Genomic DNA, 21,711 nt, shown 5'->3' with positions numbered 1-21,711 from the left:
CCCTTCCGGTCCCCGCTCGCGCCGTTTCCGCTCCCCGCTCCGCCGTTTCCGGGGTTCCTACCCCGCCGCTTCCGGTTCTCCTGCCCTGCTGCTTCCGGTCCTCCAGCACCGCCCCCCCAGTCCTCCCGCCCCGCCCCTTCTGGGGAAACGTCACCGCTTCCGGTCTTCCCGCCCCACCGCTTCCGGTGGGTGGTGGCGCCAGCTCGCCCCCTGGCGGCGGAGAGCGGGGTCGGTCCTCCCGAGGCGGCTGGGTCCTCCCGGGGTGGGGGGGGGAGGACTGGAAGGGGCACTGGGAGGGATTGGAAGGGACTGGGAGGGTCGGGGGCACTGGGGGACTGGGAGGGGCTGCGGGAGACTGGGAGTCACTGCGGGGGCACTGGGAGGGATTGGTTTGCACTGGGAGAGGGTGGGGGCACTGGGGGGCAAGTGGGAAGGACTGGGAGGTGCTGGGGGGCCACTGAGAGGGACTGGTTTGGACTGGGAGAGGGTGGGGGGCACTGGGGGAACTGGGAAGGACTGGGAGGCGCTGGGGCCGCACTGAGAGGGACTGGTTTGGACTGGGAGAGGGTGGGGGGCACTGGGGAGGACTGGGAGAGGCTGGGGGGGACTGGGGGGAACTGGGAAGGACTGAGAATCACTGGGGGGGCACCGGGAGGGACTGGTTTGCACTGGGAGAGGCTGGGGGGGCACTGGGGAGGACTGGGAGAGCCTGGAAGGGAACTGGGAAGGACTGGGGGGGCACTGGGAGGGACTGGTTTGGACTGGGAGGGGGCACTGGTGAGCCGGGGGAGGGGCACGCTTGGGTGCGTGGGGTCACCCCTCCCCCCCAGGGACGCAGGCCCTCGCCCCACCCCCCCCGGGTCCCCTAAATAGAACCTGCAGCCTCAGCAGGATCCGGAGCCAGGTCGGGCCCGGCCTCGCACGAGGGTCCCCGTGACCCCCAGCCTCGCACGAGGGTCCTCTGACCCCCCGGCCTCGCACGAGGGTCCCCGTGACCCCCCCCAGCCTCGCACGAGGGTCCTGTGACCCCCCGGCCTCGCACGAGGGTCCCCGTGACCCCCCAGCCTCGCACGAGGGTCCTGTGACCCCCGGCCTCGCACGAGGGTCCCCGTGACCCCATTGGCCTCGCACAAGGGTCCCCGTGACCCCCCGGTCTCGCACGAGGGTCCCCGTGACCCCCCAGCCTCGCACGAGGGTCCCCGTGACCCCCCCGGTCTCGCACGAGGGTCCTGTGACCCCCAGCCTCGCACGAGGGTCCCCGTGACCCCCCCAGACTGGCACGAGGGTCCTGTGACCCCCTGGTCTTGATCGAGGGTCTCCGTGACCCCCAGCCTCGCACGAGGATGCCCATGACCCCCAGCCTCGCACAAGAGCCCCTGTGACCCCCAGCTTCACACGAAGACCCCCATGACCCCCCGGCCTCGCACAAGGGTCCCCGTGATCCCCCTGTCCTCACACGAGGATGCCCGTGACCCCCCGGTCTCGCACGAGGGTCCCCGCGATCCCCATCCTCACACAAGGACCCCATCATCCCCCCTGGCCTCGCACAAGAGCCCCCATGACCCCCGGCCTCGCACGAGGGTCCCTGTAACCCCGCCCTCGCACGAGGGTCCCCGCGACCCCCATCCTCACACGAGGACCCCCATGACCCCCCAGCCTCGCACAAGGGCCCCCATGACCCCCCTGGCCTCCCACAAGGGTCCCTGTAACCCCCACCCTCGCACGAGGGTCCCCGTGACCCCCTCTGCCACCAACTGTCACCTTTATTGGCCTGGGGACCACCACGAGCGCGAGGGACGCCCGGTGTCACCGGGTCGTGTGTCCCGTGTCCCCCCCCCCACTCTCGTGCGTCGCACGAGGGCCCGTGCGGGATCGGGTTCCCGGATGCCACCGCGGCCGCCGGCGAAACCCAAGAAGGTGCCGGGGGGGGGGACACGGACACACGGACGGACACGACACAAGGGGAGGGGGGAGGGCGCTGGCGTGAGCACGCGCTCGTGCGACGCCTCGACCGGGGGAGGGGGGGGACGACACTGTGTGTCCTCGTGCATCCTCGTGCGTGCTCACGCCCCCCGCCCCGTGCGTCCTCGTGCACGCTCGTGTGTCCTCGTGCGGCCTCATGTGTCCTCGTGCGGCCTCGTGCACGCTTGGGCAGCCTCGTGCGTCCTCGTGCCCGCTTGCGGAGTCGTGTGCCTCCTCGTGCGCCCTCGTGCAGCCCCGTTTGTCCTCGTGCACCCTCGTGCATCCTCGTGTCCCCTCGTGCGCCCTTGTTTCTCCTCCTGCGCCCTCGTTTGTGCTCATGCACCCCCGTGCCCCCTCGTTTGTCCTCGTGCCCCCTCGCGCACCCCTGTGCAGCCTCGTTTGTCCTCGTGCGTCCTCGTGCATGCTTGTGCACCCCCGTGGACCCTCGTTGGGCCTCGTCCACCCTCGGGCACGCTCGTGCACTCTCGTTTGTCCTCGTGCACCCTGGTGCACCCCCACTTGTCCGTGTGCACCCCTGTGCCCCCTCGTGTGCCCTCATTTGTCCTCGTGCACCCTCGTGTGCCCTCGTGCCCCCTTGTTTGTCCTCGTGCACCCTCGTTCGTCCTCGCACAGCCTCGTGCGCCTTTTTGCACCCTCGTTCGTCCTCGTGCACCCTCGTTCGTCCTCGTGCACCCTCGTTTATCCTCGTGCACCCCTTCGAGCCCTCGTGCACCCCTGGGTGCTCTCGTGCACCCTCGTTTGTCCATGTCCCCCCCTCGTTTGTCCTCGCGCATCCTCGTGCGCCCCCGTTTGTCCTCGTGCGCCCTCATTTGTCCTCGTGCCCCCTCGTTTGTCCTCGTGCCCCCTCCTTTGTCCTTGTGTCCCCTCATTTGTCCTCGTGCGCCCTCGTGCGCCCCCGTTTGTCCTCGTGCCCCCTCGTTTGTCCTCGTGCATCCTCGTGCGCCCTCATGCCCCCTCGTTCGCCCTCGCGCACCCTCGTGTCCCCTCGTGCCCCCACCCCCCGCCCCACACCCCCCTCACACCTGGGTCACCAACCTCCCCGGCCACCCCTGCCCCCTCCCCCGCGTCCCCATCCACCAACTCCTCCCCACCCCCCCCCCAGCCCCCTCCCCCCCCCTTAGGGGTGTCAGAGGGGGAGGGGGGAGGGGGGTGGCGAGGACAGGGGGGGGCGGGGGCGTACTCCCCCCCTTCCTCCCCCCTCAATTCCCGCCGGTAGAAATAACTGAAGTTGGAGACGATGACGGGGACGGGCAGGGAGATGGTGAGGACCCCGGCGATGGCGCAGAGGGACCCCACCAGCTTCCCCCCGACGGTGACGGGGGCCATGTCACCGTAACCCACCGTGGTCATGGTGACCACGGCCCACCAAAAAGCTTGAGGGATGGAGGTGAAAGAAGTGGCGGCGTCTTCGGCCTCGGCGAAGTAGACGGCGCTGGAGAAGAGGACGACGCCGATGAGGAGGAAGAAGATGAGTAAACCCAATTCCCTCATGCTGGCGCGAAGAGTTTGGCCTAAAATCTGTAAACCCGTCGAATGGCGGGATAATTTGAAGACCCTGAAGACCCGCACCAAGCGGATGACGCGAAGGATGGCCAAGGACATGGCGGGTTGGCCGACGCCGCGTTGCTGTGCCAACTCGGTCCCCAAAGCGACGAAATACGGGACGATGGCGATCAAATCGATGAGGTTCATGGCGTTGCGGAAGAAGGCGGTTTTGCTCGGGCTGGCTAAAAGCCGGACCAGGAGCTCCAAGGAGAACCAACAGATGCAGATGGTTTCCACCACGAAGAAAGGATCGGTCAAAGCGCCCCGGGGTGATGGTGGGGAGGAGGCGTTGATGTTGGTGGAGATGGGTGGTGGGGTCTGGGGATGGAGATAGGGAGAGGGGTTAGGGGATGGGTGGGATGGACACCGTGGGGTGGGGGAGGGGGGGTAGAGCCCACCTGGACACCTGGGTCCACCACCCGCAGTGGGTTAATGAGGGGTAGAGCCCACCCAGATGCTTGGGTGGCCTCTCTGGGGTGGTGGAGGAGGGTTAGGGCCCACCCAGACCCCTGGGTCCACCACCCGCAGTGGGTTAATGAGGGGTAGAGCCCACCCGGATCCCTGGGTCCACCACCCATGATGGGTCACTGGGGGTTGGAGCCCACCCGGACCCCTGGGTCCACCACCCATGATGGGTCACTGGGGGTTGGAGCCCACCCAGATGGTTGGGTGCCCTCCCTGGGGTGGTTGAGGGGGTGTAGAGCCCACCCAGACCCCTGGGTCCACCACCCATGATGGGTCATGGAGGGGTAGAGCCCACCCAGATGCTTGGGTGCCCTCTCTGGGGTGGTGGAGGGGGGTTAGGGGGTTAGGGCCCACCCAGACCCCTGGGTCCACCACTCACAGTGGGTCATGGAGGGGTAGAGCCCACCCAGATGGTTGGGTGCCCTCCCTGGGTGGTGGAGGAGGGGTAGAGCCCACCCAGACCCTTGGGTCCCATGGCTGGGACCCAGGAGGTGGAGGAGGAGGAAGAAGAGGAGGAGGAGGGAGAGAGGGAGGAAGAGGAAGACAAGGAGGCCATAGGAGGCCAAAGGCAGTGGTGATGGGGGGGAGGAGAAAGAAGAGAAAGAAGGGGAAGAGGATGACAACAAGGAACAAGAGAAAAAGAAAGACAAAATGATGAAGATGAGGAGAAGGAGAAGAAAAGAGAGGAGGAAGAGCGGGAGGAAGAGCAGAAGTACGGTAATGAGGAGGAAAAGGAATGGGTGGATGAAGAAGAATGGAGCAACGATGATGATGATGATGATAAGAAAGATAGGAGGACGGAGTAGAAGACTGATGATGGGAATGAGAATGAGAAGGAAGCTGGGAAGAAAGAAGTGGATGATGAGAGTGATGATGATGATGATGACAAAAGGATGAAGAGAAAGTATGATGAGAATGATGAGGATGATAGTGATGAGGAAGAGCTTAAGGAAAATGATGAGGAGGAGGGGGTTGAGGAGGAAGAACAGGAAAAGAAGGAAAAAGGTGGAGAAGGAGAAGGATGTGAACAGAATGATGAAGATGATGATGATGATAAAGAGATGAAGAAGATAAAAAAGACGATGAAAAGGATGCCGAGGAGGATGATGAGAAGGTTAAGAACGATGATGATGAAGACGAGGCTGGGGAAGAGAAAGAAAAAGAAGGAGATGGAGATGGAGAAGGGTGACGATGAAGAGGATGAGGATGGTGATGAGGAGGAAGATGGTGACGAGGAGGACGATGGTGAGGATGGTGAGGATGATAAGGATGAGGAAGATTTGGGGGGGACTCATTTGCAGCAAGGGCTCCCGGCTGGGCTGGAACTGAGGCAGGGTCTCCAGGCAGGAGGAGGAGGAGGAGGAGGAAGAGGAGGAGAAGAAGGAGAAAGAGGAGGAAGAGGAGAAGGAGAGTGATAAAAAGGATGAGGAAGAAAAAGATAAGAATGATGATGAGGAAGATGATGAAGAAAATTAGGACAACAAAAAAATTGAGAAAATGAATGAAAACAAGAAGAAGCGTGATGGGAAAGATGATGATGATGATGATGATGATGATGATGATGATAAAAAAGAGAAGAAGGAGGATGATGAGGATGAGGATGACCAGAATGGTAAGGATGATGAAGTTGAGGATGATGAGAATGAGGCTGAAGATGGTGATAATGATGAGGATGATGAGAATGGTGAGGATGAGGAGGAGGAGAAGGTGAGGATGAGGCTGGTGACGATGAGGCTGGTGAGAATGATAAGGATGGTGAGGATGACGATGATGAAGATGGTGAGGATGAGAGTGAGGATCATGAGGTTGGGGCTGGTGAGGATGAGGATGGTGGGGCTGGTGAGGATGAGGATGGCGAGGATGGTGATGTTGAGGATGGGAGGATGAGGATGGTGAAGATGATGGGGATGATGAGGATGGCGAGGGTGATGATGAGGAAGATGGTGAGCATAAGGAGAATGAGAGTGAGAATGGTGAGAATGAGGAAGATGATGATGATGATGATAGTAAGAATAAGAAGAATAATAACAAGGTTGAGGGTGGTGAGAATGAGGATGATGAAGCTGAGCGTCATAAGAGTGAAGATGAAGATGGTAAGGATGAAAGGGATGGGGCTGAGGAGGAGGATGGTGAGGATGAGAATGATGAGAACGGTGAGGCTGAGAATTGTAAGGATGAAGATGAGGATGGTGAGGATGAGGATGGTGGGGCTGAGGACCATAAGGATGAGGATGAGGATGAGGATGGTGAGGATGAGGGGGATGGGGCTGAGAATACCGAGGATGGTGAGGATGAGGATGATGAGGTTGAGGAAGAGGACGGTGAGGATGAAGATGGTGAGGATGAGGATGATGGGGCTGAGGATACCAAGGATGAGGATGAGGATGGTGGGGCTGAGGATTGTAAGCATGAGGATGAAGATGGTGAAGAATGAGGATGGTGAGGACGAGGAGGAGGAGGAGGAGGAGGGTGAGGACGGTGAGGATGAAGATGCTGAGGATGGTGAGGATGAAGATGATAGGGCTGAGAATACCAAGGATGAGGATGAGGATGGTGGGGCTGAGGACCATAAGGGTGAGGATGAAGATGGTGAGGATGAGGATGGTGGGGCTGAGGACCATAAGGGTGAGGATGAAGGTGGTGAGGATGAGCATGGTGGGGCTGAGGACCATAAGGGTGAGGATGAAGGTGGTGAGGATGAGGATGGTGGGGCTGAGGACCATAAGGGTGAGGATGAAGGTGGTGAGGATGAGGATGGTGGGGCTGAGGACCATAAGGGTGAGGATGAAGATGGTGAGGAGAAGGATGGTGGGGCTGAGGACCATAAGGATGAGGATGAAGATGGTGAGGATGAGGATGGTGGGGCTGGGCATGGTGAGGAGGAGGATGGTGAGGAGGAGGACGGTGAGGAGGAGGAGGAGGAAGCTGAGGCCGAAGCCCCCCACCGTTGACCGCGACTCACCTGAGCGGACCCCTCCCCTCCGGCCCGAAACTGGGGCAAAGTCTCCAAGCAGAAGACCACGATGGAGACGAGGATGATGAGGACGGAGAGCAAGGCCACGGCGCGGGCGGCCGGCGAACTCTCGGGGTGCTCGCACAACAACCACGCCCGCCGTCGCAACCTCCCGCCGGGCAAAGGTTGCGCCACCTCCACCCCGAAGCCTTCGGCCTCGCGGAGCCTTCCTTCGGCTTCGGCGCCCAACTGATAGAAGCGTAACTCTTCCAAGAAGACATCTAAGGGGACGTCGGGCGGTCGGCGGAGTCTGCCCCCCGATTGGTAGTAGTAGAGGACGGCGCCGAAGGCTCCGCGGTGACGGTCGAAGAAATACTCTCGGCGTTGGGGGTCAAAGTACCGGCGGCGGCGGCGGGGGTCACCCAGAAGGGTGTCGGGGAAGCGGAGGAGGGTTCTCCCCAGGGTTTCGAACCGCCGTCCCGCCACGTTGATGGCCACCCGTTCGCAACAACCCGCCGGTTCCCCCATGGCCGGGGGACCCCCGGCGGGGGGCGGGGGAGGGGCCGGAGGGCAGGGTGGGGGTGGGGTGGGGGGTCTGGAGGTGGGGGACCCCCGAAATTCTTGGGGGTCTACAGAGTTGGAGGAAGCTCGAGGTGGTTTGGGGGTGGGATGGGGGGGTTGGTAGTGTTGGGGGGTCCTCAAAGGGCTGGGGGGGCCTTCAGGGGTCTGCAGGGTTGGGGGACCCACAGGGACCCTATAGATGTGGGGGACCCCACAGATATGGGGGACCCCTAAACTCTTGGGGGTCCTTCAGGGGTCTACAGGGTTGGGGGATCCTCAAGGTTCTTGGGGGTCCCAAGGTGACCCCACAGATATGGGGGACCCCACAGATATGGGGGACCCTAAATTCTTGGGGTCCTTCAGGGGTCTACAGGGTTGGGGGATCCTCAACGTTCTTGGGGGTCTCACAGGGACCCCACAGATATGGGGGACCCCAAAACTCTTGGGGGTCCTTCAGGGGTCTACAGGGTTGGGGGACCCTCAAGGTTCTTGGGGGTCCCACAGGGACCCCACAGATATGGAGGACCCCAAAACTCTTGGGGGTCCTTCAGGGGTCTACAGGGTTGGGGGATCCTCAACGTTCTTGGGGTCCCAAGGTGACCCCACAGATATGGGGGACCCCACAGATATGGGGGACCCCAAAACTCTTGGGGTCCTTCAGGGGTCTACAGGGTTGGAGGACCCTCACGGTTCTTGGGGGTCCCACAGGGACCCCACAGATATGGGGGACCCCAAAACTCTTGGGGTCCTTCAGGGGTCTACAGGGTTGGGGGACCCTCAAGGTTCTTGGGGTCCCAAGGTGACCCCACAGATATGGGGAACCCCACAGATATGGGGGACCCCAAAACTCTTGGGGTCCTTCAGGGGTCTACAGGGTTGGTGGACCCTCAAGGTTCTTGGGGGTCCCACGGGCACCCCACAGATGGGGGGACCCCACAGATATGGGGGACCCCTAAACTCTTGGGGTCCTTCAAGGGTCTACAGGGTTGGGGGACCCTCACGGTTCTTGGGGGTCCCCCAGTGTCCCCCCTGTGTCACCGGGTCCCCCCCCGATCCCTCCAGGGTCCCCCAGACCCCCTATGGCTGTGGGTCTCCTGTCACCGGGGTACCCCCAAACCTGCTGTCACCCGTCCCCGGTGTCCCCAACCCACCTGACCCCCTGTCACCGGGGTGTCCCCTGTCACCGATTGTCCCCAACCCCCCGTCCCCGGTTCCCTGGGTGTCCCCCTCCTGTCACCGGGTGTCCCCCCCTCGTCACCGGGGTGTCCCCAACCCCTGTGTCCCTGTGACTGGGTGTCCCCAACCCCTGTCACTGGGTGTCCCCTCCTCTCACTGGGTGTCCCCAACCCCCGTCACTGGGTGTCCCCTCCCCTCACTGGGTGTCCCCAACCCCCGTCACTGGGTGTCCCCTCCTCTCACCCGGGTGTCCCCGACCCCGTCCCCGTCACTGGGTGTCCCCAACCCCGTCACTGGGTGTCCCCAACCCCTGTCCCTGTCACTGGGTGTCCCCAACCCCTGTCACCAGTTGTCCCCAACCCCTGTCTCTGTCACCGGGTGTCCCCCCGTCTTACCAAGGTGTCCCCAACCCCTGTCCCCTGTCACTGGGTGTCCCCAACCCCTGTCACCGGCTGTCTCCCCCTCTCACCGGGGTGTCCCCAACCCCTGTCCCCCGTCACCGGGTGTCCCCGACCCCGCCGTCCCGCTGTCACCGGCGCTGTCCCGTAAACACGGTGGCCCCGCGGTGTCGGGTTCCCCCCCGTGGGCTAAAAATAACGGGGTGGGGGGGTGGGGTGGGTGCCCGGACGCCTGGGCCCTCCCCCCCCCCGTCACCGATGGTCCCCGACACCCCGATGACAACCGGAGGAGGGGGTGTGGTAGGGTGAGACCCCCTGGTTGCTATGGCAACGGCAGGGTGTTGTCACCCCGGTTGCTATGGCGGGGCCGGGACAGCAGGGCTGTGTCGGCCTGGTTGCTATGGGGTGACAGGTGTCGTCACCCCGGTTGCTATGGTAACGGCACGGTGTTGTCACCCTGGTTGCTATGGCAGCCACGCGGGGTGTCACCCTACCCTGGTTGCTGGGGGGGGTTTTTTACCCTGGTTGCTATGGTAACGGCACGGTGTTGTCACCCCGGTTGCTATGGCAGGGACGGGGGAGGTGGTGTCACCCTGGTTGCTATGGCAACGGCACGGGGTGTCACCTTGGTTGCTATGGCGACCACACAGGGTGACACCCCGGTTGCTATGGCAGGGACAGGAGGGGGGTGTGAGTGTGTCACCCTGGTTGCTATGGCAACGGCACGGGGTGTCACCCTGGTTGCTATGGGACGATCAGGGGGTGACACCCCCCTTCACCCTGGTTGCTATGGCAACGACACGGGGTGTCTCCCCCCCCGCCCCCTCCCGGGTTGCTAGGAGACCACAGGGCCGCCGGCCTGGTTGCTATGGCGGCGTCACCGCCCCCGTTGCTACGGCGGAGGGGGCGTGGCCTCCCCGTTGCTATGGCGGGGACTCCCCCCCCCCGGCGGAGGGATCCGTCGCTCTTATGTCAGGCCCCGCCCCCTCCGGCTCCGCCCCCCTCGGCAGCGAGTTCCGGCTCCCGCCGCGGTGCTGCGGTCGCGCATGCGCAGAGGCGCGCGGAGCGGCCAGGCCGGAGCGGGCGGAGGGAGCGCGAGCGCCCGGGGGGTCCGTGGGGGGGCGGGGGAGGGGGGGGCGGTCACGTGGGGGGCGGGGGGGAGGAAGGGTCCGGGGGAGGTGGGGGGCTGGGGGGGAGAGAGGCCTGGGGGGCGGGAAGGGCCTGGGGAGGGGAAGGGCCCCGGTGTGGGCCTGGGGGGCGGTGTGGGGCCTGGAGGGCTCGGTGTGGGGCTGGGGGTTCTTGGGGGTCCGGTGTGGGGTTAGGGGGCCTGGAGGGCTCGGTGTGGGGCTGAGGGTTCTGGGGGGCCGGTGTGGGGCCTGGGGGGCTGCTGTGGGGTTAGGGAGGCCTGGGGGGTTCGGTGTGGGGCCTGGAGGGGCCGGTGTGGGGCTGAGACGCCTGGGGGGCCTGGGGGAGGTCGGTGTGGGGCTGGGGGGCTGGTGTGGGGTTAGGGGGTCGGTGTGGGGCTGAGGGTTCTGGGGGGACCGGTGTGGGGCCCGAGGGGCCCACTGGGGGGTTATGGGGGGCTGGGGGGTTGGTGTTTGGTTATGGGGACTTGGGGGTCCTGGGGAGGGGTCTGGTGTGGGGCTGTGGGGGTCCAGGGAGGCCTGGTGTGGGGTTATGGGGGGCCGGTGTGGGGCTGGGGGTCCCGGGTGTGGGGTTATGGGGGTGCAGGGGGTCCCGGAGGGGTCAGATGTGGGGCTGGGAGAGTCCAGGAGGGCTTGGGGGGGTGGGGGTGGGGTGGGGAGGGTCCCGGGGAGGGAGCTATGGGGCTGGGGGGAGCTATGGGGCTGGGGGGGAGCTATGGGGGTGGTGTGTGTCCAGGGATCCACTGTGAGGCTGTGGGGATCTTGGGGGCAGTCTATGGGGCTTCAGTGGGGCTGGGCTGAGGGGATTCTTGGGAGGGGGGGGAAAGTGGGGGGTTTGGGGGTGTCATGGGGGAGTTTGGGGTACTCACCCCCTTCCCCCAGACGCCCCAAGATGACGCAGTTCCTGCCCCCAACCTGCTGGCGCTCTTCGCCCCGAGACCCCATCCCCTACCTCCCCCTGGAGAAGCTGCCCCACGAGAAGCACCACAACCAGCCCTACAGCGGCATCGCTCCCTACATCCGCGAGTTCGAGGTACCCCCAAACCGCCCCCCCCCACGACCCCCAAAATCCCCTGCACCCCTCCAACCCCCACCCCACCCTCCAAATCCCCCCCTTATTTCACCCCTTGTCTCCCCACAGGACCCCGTGACGCCCCCCGCCGACCCGTGCTGAGACACGGGAGGAGCGCATGGAGCGCAAGGTACGTCCGCCCCCCCAAAAAATGGGGTACAGCCCCCCCCGGTGGGGGTCCCCAAAACTGGCAGCGAGGGGGTGGGGGGTTGCCCCCCTAAATCTCTCGGTCCGGAGCCAGCAGCTTCTCCCCAGCGCAGGACTCTGGTTTTGGGGTGCAAGGCTGGCTTTTCCCCACCCCCATTGGGGTTTTAGGGACCCCCAGGTTTGGGGGCTCCTCTTGGATTTTGGGACCCCCCCCCCCATGGATTTAGGGGTGGAGTTTCCAGGTCTGGGGGCTCCCCCTCCCCACCTTTATTTTTCCCCCACCCCAACAGCGGCGGGAGAAAATCGAGCGAAGGCAGCAAGAGGTTGAGACCGAGCTCAAGATGTGTAAGTTGGGGGGCTCCCGAGGGGGCTGGGGGTCCCCCTTTTCTCTGACCCCCCCGAACCCCCCCTCATTTTCTCCTCCCCTCCCCAGGGGACCCCCACAACGACCCCAACGCCCAAGGAGACGCCTTCAAAACCCTCTTCGTGGCCAGAGTGGTGAGTGCTGGGGGTAGGATCTTGGGGGGGTCCCCCCCGAATCTGGGGGGGGTCCCCCCAATCCTTGAGGTCTCCCCTCAATCTTTGGGGGCCTCCCGTAATCCTTGGGGGTCCCCCCTCTAATCTATGGGGGGCCCTCCGATCCTTGGGGGCTCCCGTAATCCTTGGGGGTCCTCCCCCTAATCTAGGGGGGGCCCTCTGATTCTTGGGGGCTCCCCCAATTCTTGGGGTCTCCCCTAATCTATGGGGGTCCTCCCAATCCTTGGGGTTCCCCCCCAAATCCTTGGGTGGCCCCCCAATCCACACAGCTTCCCTCTGTGAGGCCCCCCCCAATCTAGGGGGGCCCCCCAAATCCACACGGGTCCCCCCAATTTTTGTGCCCCCCCAAATCCACACGGCCCCCCTAATCTATGGGGGTCCCCCCCGATCTATGGGGGTCCCCCCTAATCCTTGGGGCCCCCCAATCCACACGCCCCCCTCTGTGAGGCCCCGCCAAATCTATGGGGGTCTCCCCCAATCCTTGGGGCCCCCCAATCCACACAACCCCCTCTGTGGGGGTCCCCCCCTAATCTATGGGGGTCCCCCCAATTCTTTGGGGCCCCCCAAATCCACACGGCCCCCCTCTGTGAGGCTCCTCCAATCTGTGGGGCTCCCCCGTAATCTATGGGGTCTCCCCAAACCTTGGGGCCCCCAAATCCACACGACCCCTAATCTATGGGGCTTCCCCCAAATCTATGGGGCTCCCCCAATCCTTGGGGTCCCCCTAATCCATGGGGCTCCCCCATCCCCGTGGCCCCCCAATTTGAGGGGCGCACACACACGCCCGCTTCTCCGCCCCGGCAGAACTACGACACGACGGAGTCGAAGCTGCGACGCGAATTCGAAGTCTACGGCCCCATCACGCGGGTGAGGGTGACCCCCCAACACCCCCTAAACGACACCCGCTGTCGGGGTGACGTCTGCCGCCTGTTCTTAACACCCCCCTTTTTTTTTTTCTTTTTTATTTTTTTTTTTTAAGATCTATATGGTCTACAACAAGCGCTCCGGGAAACCCCGCGGCTACGCCTTCATCGAGTACGAGCACGAGCGGGATATGCACTGTGAGTACCCCCCGCCGCAACACCCTTTTCCCCCCTACAACCGCATGTCCAACCTCTTAACCACAACCGTGCGTTCCCTGGGTCCCTCCAGGGCCCGCGCTCCGCAGGTAAGTACAGCCGAGGGGAGGACATACAGGCAACCGAGGTTACGGGCGGCCGAGGTTGTAGGTGGCTAAGCTATAGGTAACCGAGGCTACCGGTGGTCGAGGCTACAGGCGACTAAGCTACAGGTGGCCAGGGGTACAGGTGTCCAAGCTATAGGCGGCCAAGGCTACCGGCAGCCAAGGCTACAGGCGTCCAAGCTATAGGCAGGCAAGGCTACAGGCGGTGGCTGTGGCTACAGGTGGCCAAGGCTACCAGAGGCTAAGCTACAGGTGGCCGGGGCTACAGGCGACCAAGCTATAGGCGGCTAAGCTGTAGGCGACCAGGGCTACCGGCGGCTAAACTGTAGGCAACCAAGGCTACAAGCAGCCAAGCTGTAGGTAGCCAAGGCTACCAGCAGCGAGGCTACAGGCGGCCGGGGCTACAGGTGGCCAAGGCTACTGGCGGTTAAACTATAGGCAATTGAAGGTACAGGCGCTGGCCACGGCTACAGGCGGCCAAGCTATAGGTAACCAAGGTTATGGGCGGTTGACCAAGCTACAGGCGGTTGACCAAACTGCAGGCGTTGGGCAGGGCTACAGGTGTTGGCTGAGGCTACAGGCGGCCAAGGCTACTGGTGACTAAGCTCTAAGCGAGCAAGACTCCAGGCGGCCAAGCTATAGGTAGCCAATGCTATGGGTAGCCAAGGCTACAGGCGGTTAAGGCTACAGGCGTCCAAGGTATAGGCAGGCAAGGCTACAGGCGGTGGCCGAGGCTATAGGCGAATAAACTACAGGTGGCCAAGGCTACGGGCGGCCAAGCTATAGGTAGCTGGGGCCACAGGCGGCCAAGGTACAGGCGGTTGACCAACTACAGGCGTTGGCCAAGGTTCCAGGCAGCTGCGGCTGTAGGCAGCCAGGCTACAGGTAGCCAACGCTGCCAGCAGCCAAGGTTACAAGCAGCCAGGCTACTGGCAGGCAAGTCTACAGGCAGCCAGGCTACCAGAAGCCAAGGCCACAGGCAGCCAGGCTACAGGTGGTGACCAAGCTGTAGGCAGCCAGGTTACAGGCGTTGGCCAAGGCTACCAGCAGCAAGGTTACAAAGCATTGGCCAAGTTACAGGCGGCGGCCAAGGCTACTGGGAGCTGAGGCTACAAGTAGCCAAGGCCACGGGCAGCCAAGGTCACAGGTGGCGGACAAGTTACAGGCGGCTGAGGCTACAGGCAGCCAAGGTGGCCAAGGTTACTGGCAGCCAAAGCTACAGGTGGCCAATGCTACTGGTGGTGGCCAAGGCCCAAGGCAGCAAGCCTACAGGCGGCCAAGGCTACCGGCAGACAAACTACAGGCAGCCAAGGTTCCAGGTGGCCAAGCCTACAGGCAGTCAGGGCCACAGACAGTGGCAAAACTGTAGGTAGCCACGGCTACAGCTGCCTAAGCTATGGGTGGCCAAACTATAGGTGGTGGCCAAGGTTACTGGTGGCCAAGCTTACTGGTAGCCAAACTACAGGCAGCCAAGCCTGCAGGCAGCCAAAGTACAGGTGGCAGCCGAGGCTACAGGCAGCCAAAGCTAAGGGTGGTCAAGCTATAGTTAGCCAAGGCTACAGGTGGTGGCCGAGGCTACAGGCAGCCAAGGCTACAGGCGGCCAAGCTATAGTTAGCCAAGGCTACAGGTGGCAGCCAGGGCTACAGGCGGCTAAGCTATAGTTAGCCAAGGCTGCAGGTGGTGGCCGAGGCTACAGGTGGCAGCCAGGGCTACAGGCGGCCAAGCTATAATTAGCCAAGGCTGCAGGTGGTGGCCGAGGCTACGGGTGGTGGCCGAGGCTACAGGCAGCCAGAGCTACAAGTGGCCAAAGCTACAGGCGGTCAAGCTATAGTTAGCCAAGGCTACAGGCGGTGGCCGAGGCTACAGGTGATGGCCGAGGCTACAGGCGGCCAAAGCTACAGGCGGTCAAGCTATAGTTAGCCAAGGCTACAGGTGGTAGCCGAGGCTACAGGTGGTAGCCAAGCCTGCAGGCAGCCAAGCCACAGGCGGTGGCCGAGGCTACAGGCGGCCGAAGCTACAGGCGTCCAACCTACAGTCGAAGGCTCAGGAAGCGCCGCTCTCTCCCCTCACCCCCTCGGGCGGGCAAACCGGGGAGGGGAACTGAGTCTCTGCGTTTACCGCTTGTACCTCCGTCCCGTTCCCGGCGGCGAACAAAAAAAAAAAAACCAAAACCACAAAAAACCCCAACCGGGAGATACCTACCGGCGGCGGAACGGGGGTTGCGAACCGACGGTTAAAACGGTGTGGGGCGGGGGGGACGCCTGTTGCCGACCGGGGTTGTATTAACACTGTTTTATTGTCACTGCAGCCACCTTTCTGATGGCTTTTGCCACTGCTGGCTTGCAGCTGATCCTAGTGCTCCCCCTTCCAACACCTCAGTGTATGGTTGGTATAAGGGTTTGTATCTTGGTAAGACACCTTTCTAACCCCCCCCACACCGCAAAATATCACGGGGGGGGGGGGAGGGTTTAGGGGGGACCTCAGAGCCCCCCCGACACCCCACCCCCTCCATGGGTAGGAGAGGAGTTGGTTGGTTTTTTTTGGTTTTTTTATTTTTTTTTTTTTTTGGGGGGGAGGGACACACACACGCGGGACACGGGACGGACACACACGGACACGCGACCCGGGGACGGGGAAGGACACACCCGTCGCATCCCGGCTGCGCCGGGGTGAGGGAGGTGGCGTCGACCCCCGTGGCTTTACAGCCCCCCCCCAATTCACCCGACCCCCCTTTATTTATTTATTAATTTTTTCAGGAGGGGGGCCTCGTCTTAGCCCCCTGCAATTCACCCGACCCCCCTTTATTTATTTATTAATTTTTTCAGGGAGGGGGGCCTCGTCTTAGCCCCCCACACCCTATTTTTACACCCCACCCCACCCAAGCGTGGGCAGGTAGGCAGGGACCCCCCACCCCGCACAGTCACGGCCTCAGTCTCCGCTGAGGTGGGGATGCGTGACCCCCCCCCAATTTTTTGTTTCTTGGGGGGGGGGGCCTAAAGGAGCCCCCCTACCCCTTAAAGTGTGTGTGTGTTTGGGGGGGGGGGGCAACAAGGCAGGACACCCCCCCCCGCAGCCGCCCCATGCGTTTGTTGCTGCCCGAGGAGGAGGAGGAGGAAGGAGAGGAGGAGGAGGGGGGCTGCAAACGCCCCTCCCCATGTGGGTCCCAGGGTGGGGGGAGCCCATGGCACACCCCCCAAAAATCGCTTGGGGACCCCCCGCTATCAGCCTGGATGTTTGTGTAGGGTCTACAGCATCGTTCGGGAGGGCAGGCCCCGTAGTTTGAGGGGGGGTATTGGGTGTTTTTTGGGGGGGGGAACTGGGGGCTGAGCCCCCTGGGTTTGGGAAGCGCCCTCCCCTCCCGGTCCCAGTGACCGTGGGGGTGGGGGGAAAAAAAAGGGGGGGGGAGAGGGGAGTTTTAAGGGGAGGGGGCACAGCTGCCCCCACCCCCCACCCAACCCACCCCTTGGGTGGGGAGGAATATGGGGTGGGGGTCCCCAGCGGGTTGGGGGGCACCCCAAGGGGTGGGGGGTTGGGGTGGGGGGAAAGGGGGGTGGGGTGGGGGGCCGGGGGGGGTGTGATGAGGTAGGATGGGTCTCAGGTAAGGCCCCAGCGCCTGTCCAGGACCAGCACCTTCCGGAAGGGCCCCCCCCGGCCGAAGCGGGGGGGGGCACGGACCCGCTCCCCACCGTTCACCCCAGGACTTGTATGGGACAGTTTTGGGGGCGGGGGGGTGTGTGGGGGCGGTTGGATTTTTTTTTGGGGGGAGGTGTGAGGGGTGGGGGTGCAATGGGTGGGGTTTTTAAATTTTTTTGGGGGGGCTCGCGTCCAGCTGATGGTGCTTGGTAGGGGGCTTGGGTGCCCCGAAATGCGGCGGGTGTGCCCCCCACCCACCCACCCATTGGAAGGGGCGTGAGCGTGTTGGGGGGGGTGTGTGTGCCACGCAGGTAAGGCAACACTTGGGGTGCCCCCCAAATGAAACTGCGGTGGGGGGGTCAAGCTGCAAGCGGAGGGGTGCTACCCCCCCCAAATTGCGTGGCGCTGGGTTGGCGAGGGGGGCCACACACAAAATTTGGGGGTTTGTCACTGCAGTCCCTAACCTGCCTTTCCTTTGCAGCCGTGTATTTTTTTGGGGGGGGGGGGGCACCCCACCGCACCCCCCCAGCCAGGGCACCCGCAGCCCTGGGTGCTATCGATGGTGCTGGGCTTCTTGGGGAGGGGGAGGGTGTGTATGCTTTTTTGGGGGGGCGGGCTGGCATGGCCCCGCTGTCCCTAATGCCCCCCTCGTCACCATTCCACCCCCCCCCAATTTCCCCGGACCCCCCCCCCCATATTTTACAGCCGCCTACAAACACGCCGACGGAAAAAATCGACGGCCGCCGGGTGTTGGTGGACGTGGAGCGGGGCCGGACGGTGAAGGGCTGGCGGCCCCGGCGCTTGGGTAAAGAAGACCCCCCCCCCCCAAAAAAAAAAAAATTTGGGGACCCCCCTCCCCAAAACCCCCCTCCCCATTGATGTCCCCTCTCGTGCAGGGGGCGGTTTGGGGGCACCCGCCGAGGCGGCGCCGACGTCAACATCCGACACTCGGGGAGGGACGACACCTCCCGCTACGACGAGCGGTGAGTTTTTTTTGGGGGGGGGACACACGTGACGTGGGTTTGGGGGGGTCCCCTCTCTGTGTCCAGCACCCCCCCGCCCCCCCCCCCCAAACACCCACCCCCCCCACCAAGACCTTGGGGGGTTGGGGGGGGCGGGAGGGTCCCCTGGGGCACTTTTGGGCTCTCTGAGGGGGGGGGGAGGGCAGGTTCACTTTTGGGGACCCCCCCAGGGGAGGTCAGGGTGCCCCTGGGTCACCTTTGGGACCCCCTGTGGGGGGCCAGGGTCCCCCCGTGTCACCCTTGGGAGCCCCGGGACAGGTTGGGGTCCCCTTGGGCCACCTCAGGGTCCCCCCATGTCACCCTTGGGACCCCCAGGCCAGGCCAGAGTCTCCTTAGGACCCCTCAGGGTCCCCCTGTGTCACCCTTGGGCCCCCTGGGCCAGCTCAGGGTCCCCTTGGGCCACCTCAGGGTCCCCCCATGTCACCCTTGGGACCCCCTGGGACAGCTCAGGGTCCCCCCGTGTCACCCATGGGACCCCCAGGCCAGGTCAGAGTCCCCCTGTGTCACCCTTGGGTCCCCCTGGGCCACCTCAGGGTCCCCTTGGGCCACCTCAGGGTCCCCCTGTGTCACCCTTGGGACCCCCAGGCCAGGTCAGAGTCCCCCTGTGTCACCCTTGGGACCCCCTTGGGCCACCTCAGGGTCCCCTTGGGCCTCCTCAGGGTCCCCCGTGTCACCCATGGGACCCCCAGGCCAGGTCAGGGTCCCCCCATGTCACCCTTGGGACCCCCAGGCCAGGTCAGGGTCCCCCGTGTCACCCATGGGACCCCAGGCCAGGTCAGGGTCCCCCATGTCACCCTTGGGACCCCCTGGGCCACCTCAGGGTCCCCCCGTGTCACCCTTGGGACCCCCTGGGCCACCTCAGGGTCCCCTTGGGCCACCTCAGGGTCCCCCGTGTCACCCTTGGGACCCCAGGCCAGGTCAGGGTCCCCCTGTGTCACCCTTGGGACCCCCTGGGCCACCTCAGGGTCCCCTTGGGCCACCTCAGGGTCCCCCCTTGTCACCCATGGGACCCCCAGGCCAGGTCAGAGTCCCCCTGTGTCACCCTTGGGACCCTCTGGGCCACCTCAGGGTCCCCTTGGGCCACCTCAGGGTCCCCCCCTTGTCACCCATGGGACCCCCAGGCCAGGTCAGGGTCCCCCCATGTCACCCTTGGGACCCCCAGGCCAGGTCAGAGTCCCTCTGTGTCACCCTTGGGACCCCCTTGGGCCACCTCCGGGTCCCCTTGGGCCACCTCAGGGTCCCCCCGTGTCACCCATGGGACCCCCAGGCCAGGTCAGGGTCCCCCCATGTCACCCTTGGGACCCCCAGGCCAGGTCAGGGTCCCCCCATGTCACCCTTGGGACCCCCAGGCCAGGTCAGGGTCCCCCGTGTCACCCATGGGACCCCAGGCCAGGTCAGGGTCCCCCGTGTCACCCTTGGGACCCCCAGGCCAGGTCAGGGTCCCCCCGTGTCACCCATGGGACCCCCAGGCCAGGTCAGGGTCCCCCCATGTCACCCTTGGGACCCCCTTGGGCCACCTCAGGGTCCCCTTGGGCCACCTCAGGGTCCCCCGTGTCACCCTTGGGACCCCAGGCCAGGTCAGAGTCCCCCTGTGTCACCCTTGGGTCCCCCTGGGCCACCTCAGGGTCCCCTTGGGCCACCTCAGGGTCCCCCCGTGCCACCCTTGGGACCCCCAGGCCAGGTCAGGGTCCCCCCCGTGTCACCCTTGGGACCCCCAGGCCAGGTCAGGGTCCCCCCGTGTGACCCATGGGACCCCTGGGCCACCTCAGGGTCCCCTTGGGCCACCTCAGGGTCCCCCTTGTCACCCATGGGACCCCAGGCCAGGTCAGAGTCCCCTGTGTCACCCATGGGACCCCCTGGGCCACCTCAGGGTCCCCTTGGGCCACCTCAGGGTCCCCCCGTGTCACCCATGGGACCCCCAGGCCAGGTCAGGGTCCCCCCCTTGTCACCCATGGGACCCCCAGGCCAGGTCAGAGTCCCTCTGTGTTACCCTTGGGACCCCCTGGGCCACCTCAGGGTCCCCTTGGGCCACCTCAAGGTCCCCCCATGTCACCCTTGGGACCCCCAGGCCAGGTCAGGGTCCCCCCCGTGTCACCCTTGGGACCCCTTGGGCCACCTCAGGGTCCCCTTGGGCCTCCTCAGGGTCCCCCTGTGTCACCCATGGGACCCCCAGGCCAGGTCAGGGACCCCCTGTGTCACCCATGGGACCCCCAGGCCAGGTCAGGGACCCCCTGGGCCACCTCAGGGTCCCCCCATGTCACCCATGGGACCCCCAAGCCACCTCAGATTCCCCTGCGACCATCACCGTGGCACTTGGGCCAGGAGGGGGGGGGGGGCACCCAGCTTTTTTGGGGTCCCCATGGGAGCTGAGGCCCCCCCCATCGTGTCCCCATCCCCCGCAGGGACCGGGAACGAGAACGGGAACGGGAACGTCGGGAACGCTCCCGCGAACGGGAACGGCGTCGCTCGCGCTCGCGGGAACGGCGGCGGCGGACGCGGAGCCGCGAAAAAGAAGAACGGGAACGGAAAAGGGGCGGAAGCCGCGATCGTAGCAAAGAACGGGATCGGAAACGTCGCAGCCGATCTCGCGACCGTAAACGCGATCGCGATCGCGATCGCGATAAAAAAGACGAAGGTCCCGAATCTCTCGAACCTCCCGAGGAATTGGGGGGGGCGACCGATTCCGGCCCCCCGGATGGTTTAGGATCGAAAGGGGAAACGGAAGAGAAAAGTCGGGATAGAGAACGGGAACGTCGTCGCGGGCATCGGGAACGGGATCGCCGTCGCGATAGGGATCGCGATAGGGAAAGACCGGAACGGGAACATAAACGGGAACGGGAACGATCGGAAAGACGGGATGAGAGACCCCCCGGATCCGGTCCCGAGGGGGGGGATTCCCTGGGGGAATCCGGCTCCGAGCTCTTCCTCCAGCCCGAAGCCATGCCGGCCCCCGATGGCTACCTGGGGGCTGAAAATGGCTACCTGCTGGAGCCCCCCCTGGAGTGAGGGGGGGGGGTGGGGGCTGCACCCCAAATTCCATCCCCTCTCCCTCAACTACCCCCTCCGCCCCCATTTTTTTTTTTCCTGGCAATAAAGGTGTTTTAACGGAAGGATGCAGGGTTGGTGGGGTTTTTTTTGGGGGGAGCCCCAAATGGGGTGGGACCCCCCCTCTTTTTGGTGGGGGAGGGGTACCTCAAAATAGGGGTTCACCCCCCCCCCAATCTGGGGGGTCGTCTTCTGTGAGTTGAGGGGGGTTTCTGGCCACAAAAGAGGTGTCCCCCCAATTTGGGGGGGGTCTTTTCTCTTGGGCTGGGGGTCTTTGTGCCCCCAAAAGGGGTGTACCCCCAAATTAGGGGGGCTTTCCCCTTAGAACTGGGGTCTTTGTGCCCCCCCCAAGGCGTGTCCCCCCCCCAAAGGTGTGTCCCCCCAATTTGGGGGGGGTCTTTTGTCCTGGGATGGGGGTCTTTGTGCCCCCAAAAGGGGTGTACCCCAAATTAGGGGGGCTTTCCCCTTAGAACTGGGGTCTTTGTGCCCCCCCAAAGGTGTGTCCCCCCCCCAAAGGTGTGTCCCCCCAATTTGGGGGGGGTCTTTTCTCCTGGGATGGGGTCTTTGTGCCCCCCAAAGGGGTGTACCCCAAATTAGGGGGGCTTCTCAATTAGAGTCGGGGTCTTTGTGCCCCCCCAAAGGGGTGTCCCCCCCCAGTTTGGGGGGGGCTTTTCTCTCGGGATGGGGGTCCTTCTGCCCCCAAAAGGGGGTGGCCCCCAAATTAGGGGGGGTTCCCGTTAGAATTGGGGTGTTGTGCCCCCCAAAGGGGTGTCCCCCCAATTTGGGGGCTTTTCCGTTAGAATCGGGGGCTTTGTCCCCCAAAGGGGTGCCCCCCCCCCCCCCGT

General features: G+C 64.2%; 2 protein-coding genes across 2 annotated transcripts; one reads left to right on the top strand and one right to left on the bottom strand.

Moving 5' to 3' along the window:
• Positions 1-150: 150 nt before the first annotated feature.
• KCNA7 (potassium voltage-gated channel subfamily A member 7) lies at positions 151-7,474 on the bottom strand. Its single transcript, XM_072847683.1, has 3 exons — positions 6,956-7,474; positions 3,164-3,846; positions 151-277 (listed from the first exon to the last, which is right to left on the bottom strand). The coding sequence occupies exons 1-3, from the start codon at positions 7,472-7,474 to the stop codon at positions 151-153; spliced, it is 1,329 nt and encodes a 442-aa protein (XP_072703784.1).
• A 2,607-nt stretch (positions 7,475-10,081) lies between these two features.
• Positions 10,082-20,886, top strand: SNRNP70 (small nuclear ribonucleoprotein U1 subunit 70). Its single transcript, XM_072847769.1, is given in 11 exon segments — positions 10,082-10,190; positions 11,109-11,271; positions 11,378-11,428; positions 11,736-11,790; positions 11,879-11,943; positions 12,787-12,849; positions 12,962-13,043; positions 17,505-17,526; positions 17,528-17,604; positions 17,695-17,782; positions 20,224-20,886. Coding segments are annotated over 10 exon segments (1,260 nt in total). The 5' UTR covers positions 10,082-10,190; positions 11,109-11,118; the 3' UTR covers positions 20,828-20,886.
• The last annotated feature ends 825 nt before the right edge of the window (positions 20,887-21,711 follow it).

The sequence above is a fragment of the Ciconia boyciana genome, chromosome 28 (assembly GCF_034638445.1).
Source record: "Ciconia boyciana chromosome 28, ASM3463844v1, whole genome shotgun sequence".
Taxonomy (NCBI): domain Eukaryota; kingdom Metazoa; phylum Chordata; class Aves; order Ciconiiformes; family Ciconiidae; genus Ciconia; species Ciconia boyciana.
Note: the sequence above shows the minus strand (reverse complement) of the source record. Positions and strands in the feature narration are given on the sequence as shown.